Source organism: Canis aureus, chromosome 24 (genome assembly GCF_053574225.1).
Source record: "Canis aureus isolate CA01 chromosome 24, VMU_Caureus_v.1.0, whole genome shotgun sequence".
Taxonomy (NCBI): domain Eukaryota; kingdom Metazoa; phylum Chordata; class Mammalia; order Carnivora; family Canidae; genus Canis; species Canis aureus.
Window position 1 is genome coordinate 14,927,066 of NC_135634.1, and position 17,523 is coordinate 14,944,588.

At 41.9% G+C, this 17,523-nt stretch overlaps 1 protein-coding gene across 15 annotated transcripts in view; it reads right to left on the minus strand.

Annotated features, from left to right (window-relative positions):
- The window catches only part of LOC144295815 (phospholipid-transporting ATPase IB), a 570,630-nt gene that overhangs the window by 470,442 nt on the left and 82,665 nt on the right, over positions 1–17,523 (minus strand). For all 15 annotated transcript variants that reach the window (XM_077868357.1, XM_077868362.1, XM_077868360.1 and 12 more), the window contains one exon: positions 7,528–7,672. In XM_077868357.1, coding sequence (XP_077724483.1) covers positions 7,528–7,628 — 101 coding nt within the window. In that variant the 5' untranslated portion in view covers positions 7,629–7,672. The remainder of the gene's footprint in view (positions 1–7,527; positions 7,673–17,523) is intronic.

Consider the following 17,523-nt stretch of genomic DNA (forward strand, 5'->3'; position numbering starts at 1 on the left):
TAGCTAAAAATATAGAATTCAAGAGCTGCTTTAAGAGAAAAGGTTCGATCAGCATTTATTTTTTTTTTTCCGATCAGCATTTAAATGATCAAACCCAACCTCATGGATTTCAGGAAATTTCTTTGTAAAACAGCCCTGCATGTCTGACCCCAACAATGGTCAGACCTCTCCTTTTGTTCTCTGTAAGCATTGTCCCTCTTGAAAGGGATGCTGATTAGCATTTCTGAGTAAGCTTTTGCTGTCTGTTGAGTGACTCAGCCACTAAGTGGAATAAGCACTTAGATGCTACTTTCTAGAGAACTATACAAAGGCTCACGTGACTAAACTCTGACCACAGACTTTTCTGCATTTACTTTGCTACCTACTTTTCAACTTCTGTACAAGTAGGTCAGATGCTATGCAAACAGACTCTCAGTGTTGTCATCTAAGGAATGTTGTTTGACACCCAAGGAGTAAGTATTCTCCCATCTAATTAGCATAACAAACATGTCAAGAGATGGGTCCAGTATACATGACCATCAACCCTTCAAAGCTATGTCTGTCTCCAATAGAGGACCCAAACATGTCCCAAAGCACCAACACAAAGACAGGACTATAGTATTCAGTTCCTATTCCCCCAGACACTTCTGGTTAGTTTTTCAAATATTTTGAGGTAACTGTCTTTACAGAAGAGTCACAAAAATAGTAAAAGAGTTGCCATATATCCTTCACCCAGGTTCCCCACAAGGTTAATATGACCATAAGCATAAGGATCAAAACTAATAACACTGGATGTCACCTACCTCAAAAAAATTACTAAGACAAATATGAAAATAACACTGGCACAATACTAATCCAGCTACACCATTTATTCAAAGTTCAGTTTCTCCACTAATGTACTTCTTCTGCTCCAAGATCTGATTCAGAACTCACACTACATTTAGTTGCCCTAGGTCCTTAGTCTCCTCTACTTCTGGTTCAATTTTAACTTGTTTTTTTTTCACAAATTCTGATATTCAATTCTTTGTATTGGTAAGAATCAGAAATGCTCACAAGCTCACAGAAGGCAGTAAGACTTAATAAAATTTGAGAGTAGAGGATAAGGGAAATAAGTTACTAACTGAAACTCTCAAGCCAAATGCCTTTACCTACTTTCATCAATAAGAATGGCATAGACGTGTCTTGGACCGAATTCAAGGTATGCTCCCGATCCATCCATACAAGGGTCAGCTTGATAAAGAAATTATCACTTGAGTCTGTTTTCCTAGACACGTGCTGCTTCTGTACAAACATCAAATACAAAACTGGCCCAAGGCTGACACGCATTTCTGTCTCTAAAAATACACTTCAGGAAAGCCCATGCTTTCAATGGTTACCTGAAATACAGTGCTAAAGTTTCCTCAATTTGAATATTTTTATCTGTACCATGCCTCAAAAGCCTCGTCCAAGGGTGTAAACTTGATAACGTTCTAATAGCAAGAATCTTCTACGGCATTAGTTGCTGCTGGTATGTACAAATTAAGAACTCCCAACATGCAGTGACATTCATGTGCAGAAAATACACCGCCTGGTTTGGAGATTAACCAAGTGTATCTACCTCTAAACTAAAAAGTGAAGAAATGAGTAAATGGTCACTAAGTGAGGAGATGAGATTAGCTTGACTAAACATCTCACTATGTATACACACATCAAATCATGTTGTACATTTTCAATATATACAAATTAAAAATACATAAATAAGTCAATAAAAACAGTGTACATAAACAGTGTACATAGAACACCTTGAAGCTGTTTTGAGGTAGGTAACAGGAATGCTCTCAACAGAAATTACTCTTTTTTTAAAGAGATTTTATTTATTTATTTGAGAGAGAACATGAGTCGGGAGAGGGGCAAAGGGGGAGGGAGAAGCAGACACCCCGCCAAGCAGGGAGCTTGATATGGGGCTTGATCCCAGGACCCCGAGATCATGACCTGAGCCAAAGGCAGATGCTTAACCGACTGAGCCCCCAGGTGCCCCACAAATTACTCTTGATGAATATTTTACATATTTTATTTTTGCCAAGCTTAAGTGTTGCAACCAGATGCTACCTAAATTCTTCAAGCTTTGGAAGAGAATCCTCCATCCTTTCAGCACTCAGTAATATTAGATCTAGAATAATGTATGTCATCTATCATGGCTATTCCAGCACAAACTGGCATCTCAAGATTCTGTGCCCCTCGTTCCTTTGACAAACACGCACCCTCAAACATTAGGATCCCAGCACAATACCATAAAACTTTGATACTCTCAAACCTACCACACAATGCTCAATTCCTTTTTCTAGAAAGGCAAAATTCCATTTTAAACTTATCTTAGCAAAAACAATATTAAGCAATTTTCCTTTAAGACAAACCAAGAAGAGGGATCCCTGGGTGGCGCAGCGGTTTGGCGCCTGCCTTTGGCTCAGGGCGCGATCCTGGAGACCCGGGATCGAATCCCACGTCGGGCTCCCGGTGCATGGAGCCTGCTTCTCTCTCTGCCTGTGTCTCTGCCTCTCTCTCTCTCTCTCTCTGAGTGTGACTATCATAAATAAATAAATTAAAAAAAAAAAGACAAACCAAGAAGAAATGCAAAGCTTGACAAAGCTCAAATTATTGCTTTAATGAAGATTTTTGTTAGCTAGAACTCCCACCTTAAATGATTCATTTGAAATAGAGTATCTGTAAACATTCCTAACTTGCTATGAGGACCTCACTTCAAACTGCCTCACAGCCTTGGAACTATTTCAAATGACATGCTGATAGTCACATAAAAGGACTGCATACACCTGATCTTGATTGAAACAATTTTCAATCCTTGTTTCTTGATCAGTAAGTTTCAAGGTATTTTCCAGAAAAAAAATTAATTTTAATCATTATTTAAAATTTAGATATACGAAATTAAAGATTCACCACCAGGTTGCTCTAAATAATAAGCTTTCCATAAGCATTTAATATTTAAGTTAAAACACTTAAGATGAAATAATAGCATTCATATGAAATGTCCAGAATAGAGAAATCTACAGATATAGAAAGGAAATGAGTGGTTGCTCAGGGCTGGAAGAAGAGGTAGGAAGAGGGCAGCTAAAGGGTATGGGATTTCTTCTGGAAGTGACGAGAATGTTCTAAAATTGACTGTAGTGATGGTTGTATAACTCTGAAAAACACTAAAAAGCAATGAACCATATACTTTAGTAAATTAATTATATGGTATGTAAACCATATCTCAATAAAGCTATTATAAATATTTACAAGGAGATTGTACACCAGAAAAAAAAGAGATCTTGTTAGGTGGGTATATACAGAATCCTACACATGTTTGTATGTACATTATAATATTCCATTAATTACTACTCATAATTAAGGCCCTAGAAAAATCAATGCTTAGGAGAAAAAGACCTATTTTCTCATGATTACAATAATCAAAATTCACTGGCTTCAATAATTCTAAAATTGACTTACACCTACCACAGCTTTAAATCAATCACTAGTGTTATTATTTTCAGTGTCAAAACAAGAACAGGGTTTAAAGAGACATTTACTGACATAGGGCAGATCCTCCTGGAATTTCAAGGAATTGCTTGGGATTTGGAGTTACCATGTCTGATATTCCCCCAGGGGGCCAAGGCCACAGTCAACTCCAGCAGTGACCTTACTCCTCCTCACCAGACCCAGCCTCTTTATTGGATACATTAGTTGAAACAACAGCCCAAATTTTCACTGCCTGTCCTAAATTGTACCATTCAGCCCCTCACCAACCTTCCCCCAATGCTGGACAACCACATCCCTCCTTAGCAAACTCTGATCTCTTTTCTGAAGTCAAAGTGCCAGGTGCCCGTAAATGCAGTCACAGAGCAACTGCCATGATCCAAGGCTCTGAGCCATAAAGGGCCTGGAGTGCGGAAGTAAGAACACCAGCCTCCTGAGGCGTAGAGCAGCCACAGTCAGCACCCTTGACTCCTCGACTAGAATGAATCTAATCTGTCCCCCTGTTCCCTTCTTTTCAAAAACTGATTTAGAAGCAAAAAATCCAGGATACATACTCCATGTCCCTGCCTCAAAAACAAAAAACAAAAAACAAAACCTTAACCCTTTCTCAAGAAAAATTAAGAAAAAAAATAATTTATCAACTTCCTTTTATGAAAATAGTCCTTTGTATAGCTTTATCAACTTTTAGCAAATTTTCATGGCCAAGACTAAGAGTGGTTTTTTGTTTGTTTGTTTGTTTGTTTGTTTGTTTGTTTGTTTGTTTTTTTAAGATCTTATTCATTCATTCATGAGAGACACAGAGAGAGGCAGAGACATAGGCAGAGGGAGAAGCAGGCTCCCTGCAGGGAGCGCGACTCAGACCAGGCCTCCAGGATCACGCCCCGGGGCCGAAGGCAGGTGCTAAACCCCTGAGCCACCCAGGGATCCCTAAAAGTGTTATTAAAAGAATTAATGTTTTGGGGTGTCTGGGTGGCTGAGCCTTAGGCTTCGGTCATGATCTCAGGATCCTGGGATTGAGCCCCCACATTGGGCTCCCTGCTCAGCAGAGAGTCCACTTCTCCCTCTGCTTCTGCTGCTCCCTCTGCTGTGCTCTCTCTTACTCTTTCTGTCAAATAAATAAATAAAATTTTTTTAAGAAGACAATATTTTTATAAGACTTGACCTCAGCAATATTAAAGTACAAAAATAATGTGGCTCAACATTTTGCAAAATCCTTAAGCTTTAATGTCAAGAAGTTTTATAATCAGTTCCTTAATGAACTAGAATTCACATTACCATTAGTAATTCCCCTAAATATAGAGTTGAGGTGAAGTGAATACTCAAAAGCCATTTTACAAAATAGCAAGGGCCACATTTTAATTTTGTAGACCCTATTCAGTGGGTCTGAGTATGTCATGTTCACATTATAAGCCAAGAACTTAGAAACTATATGAATTTTAATATTTAATGATATATTTTAACTAATGGAATTATATTCCTATACAAGACTTTAAATAGAATAGTTGGTGTCTACCTATTTTACTCGTGGCCAACCCCACTGTATGTCTATTTCCATACTTATTCCTCCCCTGACTCCAAAAAAGTACAACTGAAACTATACAACAGGTAGCCAGTTGAAAAATTCAGATAATAAAATCAGCCTCAAAAGTCAGCTTTGCACTAGTATAGTGCAGCCACATTATCAAGACTTTTAAAAATCTTTATCTTCCATATAATTCAAACAAAACAAAGACCCTTATTTTCCCAACTTTAAGCATGCTTAAATGAATACCAAAGTCAAAGACATTAAGAACTAAGATAAAGTACTACTTGAAAATATCCTAAGATTTTTAAAAAATCTTCAATTCTATATCCTTCTTATGTAGTGTGTACATAAATACATATATGCATACATATATATATTGGCCTAATACATTTACTGTTTATAAAGCACATAATATAGTGAAAAAGGCAGTACTACATATAAATCTCTTGAATCCCAAAATCGAGCAAAAAAGAGACAAGATCAGATCCTTTTTAAAGTAACCTTTCCATCTTTTTAAAAGTAATTGAAACATATATAAGGTATGAAGAAATGGAACTGTATTGGCAATGCAGGATTCCAAATGGTTTTAAGTGTATTCACAGAGTTGTGCAATCACCAGCCCAGAATGAAACCCCATGTACATTAGCAGTCACTCCCATTTCTCAACCTCTTCCCACTTTCCTAGCCCTAAAAGTCACTAATATATGTCTCAATGGATTTGCCTCTAGACATTTCCCGTAGGTGGAATGAGTGAGGCCTTCTATGACTGGCTTCTTTCATTTTATAAATGTTTAAGTCTCACCCCTATTGTAGCATGTATCTGTATTTCATTCCTTTTTATGGCCAATAGTATTTCATTGCATGGATAGGCCACATTTTATTTATTCATTCATCAGTTGATAGATATTTGGGTTGTTCCACTTCAGGACTATTGTGAATAATGTTGCTCTGATCATTTGTGTACATGTTTTTGTATGCATATAGGTTCTCCTTGATCTTGGGTTGGTGGGTCACATGGTAATTTTACATTTAACCTTTTGAGAAACTGCCAAACTGTGTTCCAAAGCAGCTGCACCATTATCCATTCCCATTATCAAGATATGGAGGGCTCCAATTTCTCCATATCTTCGCCAACACCCAATGCCTGTTATCTTTTTTTATTAGAGCCATGTGAGTGTGTGAAGTAGTAACTCATTGTGGGTGCTGCTCTGTATTTTAAACCAAGCCCACACATTCTTGAATGGGACCTCAGCTACTCTTCTAGGCTACACTTTTAGGTGAAGAATGTGCCCTAATGGTCATTCCTAAAACCCAAAATAAAGCCAAGATAATCTAATACTCCCTTAATAAATGAAGGTATCATCTCCATATAAAATGCATCATTATTCTACCATAAATTCTGTCAAGCTACAGTCATGCCCAGTAGCCAATCCTTTTTCAATAAAGATATCAGCCTAAGCAGCCTATGTAAGCGCTAATGCTGTAGTGCAATACTTAAACATGCAATGAAGTTTTAATCAGGGCTTTCAAGAAACACTGGATTGAAATTCAAGCCTGTCAATAATCTACGTGTAACCTGATCATTTAACTTCTTTACACCTGAGCATGATGCTCTGAGCCACTCACAGAAGTATATCCTCTGAAGTCACTCACATAAAGTTGTCTAAGTCAGAAAGTTTAATGAAATTTGAAAAAGTACTAACACCCATGCCTAAAGATCTAGCTTTGCACAGCAGAAAGAATTTTAGCTATAGTAGTCAGAAAAGGTGGTTGCTACTCACAGCTTGCTAGTTAGTAGCCACATGACCACATGACCAGTACATTATTGAACATCTTTCTACCTCAGTTTCCTGATCTGAAGGTAATGCCTTCGAGAGGTTACGAGGATTCCTTGATCTAGTAAAACTAAAGCATTGGACACAGTAGCCAGCAAAAAGCAGACACTTGCATGTTAACAGAAAGATGGATGGAAGGTAACTCTGGGCAAAGTTTCCCAGCAAACAGAGACCTCATAACCAATGTTGGGGACCATTTAGGGCTGAATGCGAGTCCCCGTGACCTATGGGATTCCTTTATAAAGCATTCCCCACCACCACCACCACCACCACCACCAAAAAAATAAATAAATAAATAAAAATAAAGCATTCCCCCATATTATGGTCTGCAAATTGATAAGGAGAGCTATCATCTGGCTTAAAACAGGTCTAGGAGAAATTCTTGGAAGGGAGCCCAGGGATGAAAAGATAAGGAGAGACCTCATTTTTGGTCAGGAACACGAGAATAAAAACTTCCTCGGGGCTCACGGCGAGCCCGAGCCCAGAAGGGATGCCACGGAGACCAGATAAAGGCTGTACCCGCCCGACCCCACCGGGGCGCAGGCAGAGGGACCGCGGGCGCCAGAGGGCGGGGGAGGGGAGGGGCTGCGGGCAGGGGCGCGGGGCCGCGCGGCGGGGGAGGGCCACGGCCACCTGCCGGCCACCTGCCGGCCACCTGCCCGCCACCTGCCCCGCGTCTACCTGATCTGGTTGTCACGGAATTTGTTGAGATGCGGTTGGTTGAGGTAAATGGTGCGGGCCGGCGCCTCCAGCTGGTCTCCAACAGACGTGGCCCGGGACATCTCATCCTCTGCCTTCCTGTAGCCCGAAGAAGGACGAACAGGTCCTGCAGAGACGGGGCGCGGGCAGAGAACCAAACACAAAGAAGTCAGGCCGGGCGGGAGCGGCGAACGCGGGCGACGGGCTAGCGGGCGGGGCCCCGGGGAAGGATGCTCCGCGCGAGGCCGGGCCGCCTCTGTACCGTGGCTCCCCCTGGAGACCCGCCGCCGCAGCTGCTCGCGGCTCGCCCCGCCCCCGCCCGGGTCCCCGGGGCGCCGAGCCGGGAGCGCTCCCGCCGCCGACTCCGCCCCGCACCCCCCCGCCCGGCTGCGGCGCGAGGCCCGGCTGGGGGCGGGGGGGCGGCGGGGCGGCGGGGCCGCGGGCTGGGGCCTCCCCCCACGCCCCACCTGCCCGGGCGGGCTCCCCCCTTTGGGTCCAGGGACTGCGCTCCGGGGCCCGGTTCTCGGGCGGCTTCGACTGCGCTTAGGACAAAGATACCAGCAGAGGGGATGCGCCCTGCATTTCAGTCGCCGCATAAAAGGATGGAGAAAGCACATCGCCGCGCCCCACAAACGAGAGCTGCCCGACCCTCAGGGCGATGGGCTCGGCTCCACCGCGGCCGGAGCGCCCAGCTCCTCCCTCCCCAGGGGCGCGCGGCCACCTGCGAGCGAGCGGTAGCGCTACCAATCCCAGCTCTGGGGGCGATGCGGGATCTTTCACTTATGGCTCCGGTGAGGCGTCTGTGGTTAAGATACAAGCAAGTCTGTCTCCTTAAGAGTTGATTTCAGTTCTATAGTCAAGGCTTTCTGTGAGCTCAACCTCCCCACAACCTTCAGGTAGGGAGGTGTCTGCATGGAGAATAATGACACACCCATTACTCACACTACCACACCGGAGGACACACATGCTTCAGCTACAACGTCTGTCCCTCCTCACAAGAGGCAACCCACCTCTAGAAGGGACCTTGGGGCGGGGGGGGGGGGGGGGTGTCTGAAGTACAGGATCACAGAAAAATAAATCGCCTGCAGAGGCAGCCTTCTCTCCTTTTCCTTGCGTGTATTTTCACTCTGATATTGGACATCTCATTTCAATAAACATCTACTTCACAGCTACAAGGAATATTCACTGACAGAGAAAAATCTTGGAATAGAATGTCTTGGCTACTTAAGTATGTCATCGTTTTAAAGAGATTATAATCCTATTATAATCCTTATCACAAGAGAGGGACAACCAAAACATGAAATCGGTTGACAGCTGACATAGCAGCCTGGAGAGTATTCATAGCTAGGTCCCTGGTCACAGCACCCTGGCTGTTCTCCATTTAGGGACTCCAACCTCAGATCCTCACTCCCTTCCTCCAGCCTCCACTCTCCCAGGCTTCTCTGGCTCCACAGGGGACTACTCTGCCCTCTGCTTAGTGACAAGGGGCAGCAGGGAGCAGAAGTCCTCACTTCAAGACTGGCTGGCCTGAGAGCTCACTTCAGTCAGAGAAGGTTAGGTTTTTGTTTTTGTTTTTGTTTTTAAGGTTAGGTTTTAAAGCATTTTCTGATTTAAGGCAGATAGGCTAGTTTCAAAATATTCCTTATATAAAAATATTGCTCTTCTCCCTGCCCACTTATCCCTCTTTGTTTATCTCCAGCATTTATCATCATTACTTGACATTATTTATTTACGGTCTGTCTTCCCATGGCTCCAGGACAACAGGACATGTTTTGTTCACTACAGTCATATCGGCACCTACAACAGTGCCTGACACATAATGGGCATTTATGTTTGCTAGTTGAATAAACCATTTGCACCCAAGTCTTATCAAGGGTCACTTTGAATTCTCCAGGCAGAGATGCAGTGATATGCACAGAGGGCTCAAATGCCACATACTCGTATGGGTCAGAAGAGTTCATTGCTTAGACTGTGTTCACTCAGTGGCTCTTGATCCTGGCTGCACATTATCACCACCAAGAGAGCTCCCATAATGAATAGATCCTGGGCCCAACCCCCACAGATTCCGACTTTTTTTACTCTGTTTTATAGTAACCTAAGGGATGCCTGGGTGGCTCAGTGGTCGAGCACCTCCCTTGGGCCCACGGTGTGATCTTGGGCTCCCTGCATGGAGCCTGCTTCTCTCTCTACCTATGTCTCTGCCTCTCTCTGTGTGTGTCTCTCATGAATAAATACATAAAATCTTTTAAAAAATAATAAAATAAAATAAAGTAACTTAAGAGGTGGGGGCCTGGGTCACTCCCTCGGTTTAGCTGACTCTTAGTCTCAACGCAGGTCTTGATCTCAGGGTTGCAAGTTCAAGCCCCACACTGGAGCCTACTTAAAAGCATGGAGCCTACTTAAAAATAGTAATAATAATAATAATAATAATAATAATGTTACTTAAGGCTTATAAGTGGGCAGCCACAGTTGAGAATCACTTGTTAAATGCTGCTGGGAACGCAAAAAAAAATTAATTAATTAATTAAAATAAAATAAAATAAAATAAAATAAAATAAAATAAAATAAAATAAAATAAAATAAAATAAAATAAAATAAAATAAAATAAAATACCTGGCTCCTGCTCTCAAAAACTTTAAGGTGCTAAAGTATAACCATGGTTACCAGTAAGCCACGGTTTATGACAAGTGACTAAGATCAGGCTTGAAGACGCTAAGGAGGGTCAGGAGTCAGCAGCCTGTTTGTGCTTGAGGGGAGCTGATCAGAACAGAGTTTGAGGATGGATATAAAAGCCTTAATGTATGGGTAAGGTTTCTATTAGGAAAGAGGAGGACAAAGACAGTTGGGGTGAGAACAAGAAAGAGCTTCAGCAAAATCCCAAGTAGACAAGATGTATAAGAAGCCAATTAAAATAAACAAACTTAAAATCAGCACTGAAGGTCCAGAGTGGGAAATAGAAGGAAAGCTCAGGTTGGCAGGGAGGAGAGGGGAGGGCCATTGAGGGACAGGGAGGGGGGAAAGACTGGGAAGGACTTCAATGCCAGGCAAAGAAGCTTCAACTCCATCCTGAAGGTCATATGAAGCCCCAGACAGTCTCCAAGCAGGGAACAAGTGCACCTGGCAGGGATATACAAGTAGGAGCAGAAAGAGGGGAGAATTTGCAGATAAGGAGATCCAGGTAGGAAATTAATTCTACATCTAGAAGCAAGACATTAAAAAGCAAAAATTAAATGGAGAATGGGTAAAAAGAAAAAGAAAATAGACAGGAGAACCATCTCAAAAGAAAACCCTGCAAGACTTTTTTTGGATTGAATGTGTGGGCCAGAAAAAAAAAAAAAAAAAAAAACCATTGGGTAATTGGGATTTGAATAAAAGAAGATTGGAACAAAAAAAAAAAAAAAAAGCATTTCTGATAGAAATGAGAATGGAAACAGTTTTCCCAAACAAGAATTTAAGTGTTGGATAACAAATATTGGGGTGCAAAATAATTACACAATTAGTGATAGAATTACATGAAATGATATCTCCCAAGCACCTACCATGCATGAGGCCAGCTCACCTTTCTACACTACAACAGGGCCAGCCCTAGAGTTTTATTCTAGGTAGCAATTGTTATAGTCCCCCCCTCCCTAAGACTGTGATAACTGTCTTCTACCTCAGTGGCCTCATCTTGACCCAATCCTGCTTTGGAGAAAAACATTAATCTTTTCAAAATATCACACATCTGTTGAAAATGTATCGCCTAAAGAAAACACTATACCATATATAGTGAAGCACGTTATGACTAAGGTTTCAAATTCAGACTCATGAGATGAATTCTGAGCTAATGCATTTTGAAAATACCACCATGCAAAATTAGAGGAGATGCTTACAACTCCCCCATATAAACAAGCACAGTGTCAGCAGACAGTGGGAGTTCAATAAATATCTGTCGAGAAAGAAACCAAAGAAAAAAGGATAAAGAGAAACAAGAGTAGGCAAATGGACAAGCACTAAGCTTGCCTATTACAAAATAGAAATGCAGACAAGACAGCTGCTGGCCAAGGGCACGAGGGCAGGAATATTGCCTTGCTCATGGTTCTAGCACCATCATCCTGAATAAAATACCAGGCACACAGTAGGCAGTCTGTAAACACAGATAAATAAAGGGCTAATGTAGCAGGTGCCTTTTGAGGTTGCCTACCCAGCTAATGAACCTCAGACTCCCTTGTCTGGTCACTGAACCTTTACCCTCCTACATACAGGCCAGGGAGCCCCCAGACAGGTCTAAAAATGCAGTCCCTTTCATCCATTCACAGCTCTTTGCACGGGGGACAATTATTTGGCCCAAGCTAGACCATTAGGAGTCTTCTGGAAACTTTGAAGGGGGACTTAAGGAAGATGGTTTCTACATGTGGCTGCTCTATTAATATATACACTCTGGGTCTCTAATTGCCATCTTCTACCCATGGAGTAGGCAGGGAAATAAAGGCCTTCTTTTGGAATAAAGATGAAGCAATTTCATGGAGAGCAACAGAAACTATCCCAACAATTCCCTGGGTTCTGGGTAAAGTCCCCTCCTAGACCCTAGCCAGGGGTTCCATGACTCACCCCTGAATAACCATAAATGCCAACCAATACTGTAAGGGAGCTCACAGAGAACCTATGTTTTCCCTTTAAGACAGATGAGTGAGTAAGGTTAAAGAGGAAGAATAAATATGTATTCACTTATAGATCACCCTGGGGTGGGGGACAAGGTTTTAGGTGCCTCTAGCACAGGTGCCATTAGATGCCACAACCCACACTCAGGGAAGCCAGACCCAACAGTGGAACATCTTCATGGCAACATTTAAGTTGGTTGGTTTGGAGAAGGCCCAGAAATTGTTGGAAGGTGACTGGATAAATAAAGAAGACCCTCCTCCCTTCAGACTTTCTGCCAAGATAGGAGAAACAATTCTAAGAAACAGACATAGATGACAGGCATGTCTCCTGGTGGAGGGCATTCTCAAGGAGGATGGATAAAGAATAGGGAAGGGAAAGAGAAAACCAGACTAGTTCTAATACATAGGCCACTGACACCAACAACTCTTGCACAGGCCCCAGCCACACTGTGGCTCTAGCTTGCCTATTAATCTCTTCCTACTCACTCTGTTCATGTCCTTAGAGTATTTTCATTTTACTAAATGGCCCAAATTTCTCATTTCATTCACATAACATAGGGATGGGCAGTCACTAGCTAGGAAGGAGGGCAATGCTAGGCCTCCCACGGGCAGGCAGCAGACAAAAGTGAGGACAATGCCTCATGTCTACTCATTACATAAATTAATTCCATGGAGAGCGTTCTGGAAAGAGAAGGAAAAATCTTAACAGGTTTCTGAAATTTGTTCCTATCTAATTAATTATATGTTATTTTATGATTATTTATATATTATACATATTAGTGTGAATGAAATTGGTCCAGGGAGTTAAGAACCTCAGAGGGTCAAACACAAAAGGGGAGTTAATATAAGGTCAATTTTTACTAAGCATTTCATTGCCTTAAGCAACATAGAAATAAAATCCTTTACTCTGAGCTGCCATATTTTTCTCTAACTCAGAATATACTGGTGACTTATCTAGTCCACATCCCTTGCAAAGAAGTCTCACTATCTCACAGTAGAAACTCTTGGGAAAGAAATGCTCTAGGCTTCCTAAATGAGAAACCCATTAAAGTGTGGAGGCTTTCCCCAGAACTTCTATAACTAGCTCTGTGGGAAGTCAGACCTTGGCTAGACATTGTTGTAGAATAGAGAATTTGGCTGGTCTCTGTCCTGCTTTCTGGGGAGGCTTCTAAACCCTTAGAAATGCCCCAGTGACAAGAGTGTCTTTGTTATTTGTGGTGAGGCCCTGGGACCACACTCAGTTTTATGCTAATAAGGTGACCCTGGTGGGCCCCTAGACCATTTTAGAATGGGGGGTGACCATGCCGTGGAAAAACCAACCATGTGATTAGAGGGTTGGGGTCTGACCTCCCAATTCTGTGGAGAAGGAGGGCTGGAGACTGGAATTCAACCATGTGGCCAATGATCTGATTAATAATGCTATGTAATGAAACCCCAATAAAAACTATGGACACCAAAGATCAGGTGAGATGCTCTAAGGACACAGAAGCTTCCTATGTGGGATCCTCCCAGACCTCATCCTGCGTGTCTCTCTTCATCTGGCTGGTCCTGATTTGTATCCTTAGGATAAAGACTGTAATCCTGAATATAGTGCTTTTCTGAGTTCTCAGTTATTCTAGCTTATTATTCAAACTGAAGAGGTAATGGGAATCCTTGAATTTGTAACTATTTGGCCACAAGTACAAAAAGTCTAGGCATCCCAGAGCTTGAAGCTGCTGTCCGAAGTGAAGGAGGTCTTCTAGAAAATTATGCCCTTAACCTGTGAAGTCTGAGCTAACTCTGGGTACTTAGTATTACAACTGAACTGCAGACATTACTCTGTGAACTCTAGAATGACAGAACCAAAAGGGAAACTTTACGAATAATCACAGAAGTATATCAGGTCAAACACAAGATAGGATTAAAAGCCAGATCTGCAGAAACTTGAATCCAATGCTCCTTCCATTAGGACACGCTGCCTCTATGAGCTTCGGCAAGTCAGGACACCATCTGAGCCCTGGCTTCTTCATCCACAAACAGAAATCAATGATATAAATCAAGGGTTGGTAAATTTTCTGTAAAGGGTCAGACAGTAAATATTTTAGGCTTTGAGCCTACAGCCTCTCTTTTTGAGACACAAAAATCTTAAAAATATAAAAACCATTCTTCACTCACAGGCCAGACTTGGCCCACAGGCCATAGTTTGCTGAACCTTCACATAAACTAAGTTCTTCACAGTTAACAACACGATTATATCTTAACTGCTACCTTAAGGAAATATTAAATATCTCCCCTATCAACAAAACAGAGCATAAAATTCCTAGTAAACAGGTTCTTCGGACTTTGGTTACTGGAGTTAAGTTGATTATGTATTATCTCCTAATTTTGCATGTACTTTAAAAGTATGTAAAAGGTTATTCTCTTTGCCTCCAGAAAAATTTCCAGAAAAACAGTACGATCATCATAGAGCTTCATAACAAGAAGCACGTGTGTGTGCACAGGTGTGCGTGTATGCACACACACACACACACACACACACACCCCTCCTTTTCCCAAAAGGGTTTCAAGTTCAACTCTGGCCTCTACTCTATATTTACAAAGATGCTTCATAATCCTTCAGAACACAGAAACAAAGCAGTCCAGCAGCTGGGGAAGCACTTGAGCTGGTTATTTCTCCTAATCAAACGAACAAAATGAAAATGCAGTGCAAAGGCAAGATGTGATTATTCTAGCCCTGGCGGACACATTTCAAAGGTCTTTTCTAGACACCACTTTGAACAAACTACATCTCTCCAAATATAGCATCTGTGATCCATTTCCACCCAAGAATTGAAAAGAAAAACAAAGAGAGAGGGACACTTTTTACTGCCAATACTTATTGGCTTCTCTTTTCTCTTTTTCAGGGATAAAGAAAGTGAGAGGGGGAAGTAACTGGCCCTGAATTACTTAGGATTTGAAATATTGTTGGCTGCTACATTTATGTAAGCACATATTGGGCCCTTCCTAGATCTAGGGCATTTTGCCAGGTAGTGGGAGGGAAAGGTGCACAGCATAGCCATGGACTTACACTTTGGTAGAAGCAAAAGAAACAAGAGAGACCAAGAAATAGGAGAATCCAGGGGACAGAGATGACTGCCAGTCCCATCTAGGGCCAAAGAACTGGGTGACTTCATGGATGAAGCACTTGAACTAGGCTTACAAAAACGAGTATGATGGTATAATTTGGTTGTGTGGAAAAAGAGTGTTCCAGGAATAATGGCATGTGAGCAAAAACACGTGCCAGCGATACTTTATTTACAACCTCATTGGCTTCAGCACCATGGGTGAAAGTGGAGCCACAGTAATTTGAGGTTTTGTTTCCAGTAAGTACAGGAGAACAAATCAGCCTTCTGTTCCTCAAAACCCATTCTATACCTTAGATAATTCACAAATGAGGAATTTTAATGTAGTGAAGGCAAATGTGTTTTTAAGGAAATATCTTTAATATCTAAAAGCATAAACAACCCACAAGACATCCTAGGTTTTACAATACTCAATTCAGAGGATTTTTCTGTATGGACTGGATTGGCTACGGCTTAAAAATACAAGCCCAGTGGGTTCTCTGTAGCAGCATCCTGTGTTGCTAGGATAGATATTCGTTACTCCTGGGGCCAGGAAATAGGGTGCAAATTAAGGACACCAACCTTAAAAATCACAATTCAGTATGCATGAATGCAGATTTTGAACAGTGAATCCTAGGAGAGGTGCAGTTTTCTCTGAAGTTGCTTCGCCTCTCCACAGCATTTGGAAGACACACAACACCTTGGCCAGGGGTGTTTAGATTCACTGAACATTGTCTCACAGCCAGCTCACCTGTCCGGTGTCATCAGTGACCAACCTCTTTCTTGCTTGAGGTCATCAGCCACCTCAGAAGCCCTGACAGGATCAGCCCCTGGAAGGCCCAATGGCTTTTAAATCTGCTCCCAGACCACATGAGAAGTATAGGTGGCCAATTCAGGAAAATGAGAGCTCGTATTACTCCTGTTTTATCCTCATGAATGTCATATGTCTCCCCTTTGATTGGGGGAAACTTCCCTCAGAGAGGAAAAAATTAAGAAGTTTCTTCTCGGATTGATTTCTTCTCTCTCCACCTTTCGTCCTTTCACCTCCTAAAGATCAAAAGGACAGGCAAGCTTTTTAGTGTACATCTCTGACATCATTCTCTTTCTGGATTCTAAACAATCCTTTACAAACCCACTGAGATAGCTCTTCTTCAATGAAGAAAATGCTGAAAGTCAAGCCCTCTAAGTTCTATTTTAAATACTATAAAAGGAGGAAAAATTAATCTACAAAACCTCAAGAATTTAAAAATAGAGCTACCCTATGACCCAGCAATTGCATTGCTGAGTATTTGCCCCAAAGATACAGATGCAGAAAAACTATGGGACACCTGCGCCCCAGTGTTCATAGCAGCAATGTCCACAATAGGCAAACTGTGAAAGCAGCCATGATGTCCTTAGACAAATGAATAGATAAAGAAGATGTGGTCTAAATACACAATGGAATATTACTCAGCCATCAGAAAGGATGAATACCCACCATTTACACCAACGTGGATGGAACTGGAGGGTATTATGCTGAGTGAAATAAGCCAATCAGAGAAAGACAATTATCATATGGTTTCACTCTTGTGGAATATAAGAAATAGTGAAAGGGACTATAAGGAAAAGGAGGGAAATTGAGTGGGGAAAAACTACAGAGGAAGACAAACCATGAGAGACTCCTAACTCTAGGAAACAAGCAAAGGGTTGCAGAGGGGAGGAGGTTGGGTGGATGGGGTAACTGGGTGATGTGTACTAAGGAGGGCACTTGACGGGATGGGCACTGGGTGTTATAAGTTGGCAAATTGAATTTAAATAAAATATTTTTTTAAAAATGTGTTTAGTCTCTATAAACAAAAGGCTAGCTTGCTTATCACTGCCATTTCTGAAAGGCACAAAGTGAAGACACCTTGATATTTCTCTTGGTGGTGGAGGCTCCAAATGCATGGAAATCAAATGTCAAGAACAAGAGAAAGGCACATTCATTTGCTCCAATTATTATCCTGCTTCACATGTATAACTGCCTGTCATGTTGCTTCTCTCCACTGGTCATGTGAACCCCACACCTTTTACTTCTATCAACAATCTTAATGTAACCTTCAAAATTACACGCAATCAGATTTGGAAGAGCCAACAAAGAGGGCAACTTAATTCCTATTTCCACTAAAACAACATTCTTTTCCAGTGTGATGGCTTTTCCTGACTTTCTTATTGATGTGACATTTTGTGTATCACGTTTCTTCTCAGACACAGAAGTGAGAAAGTTCCAAATACAGAAA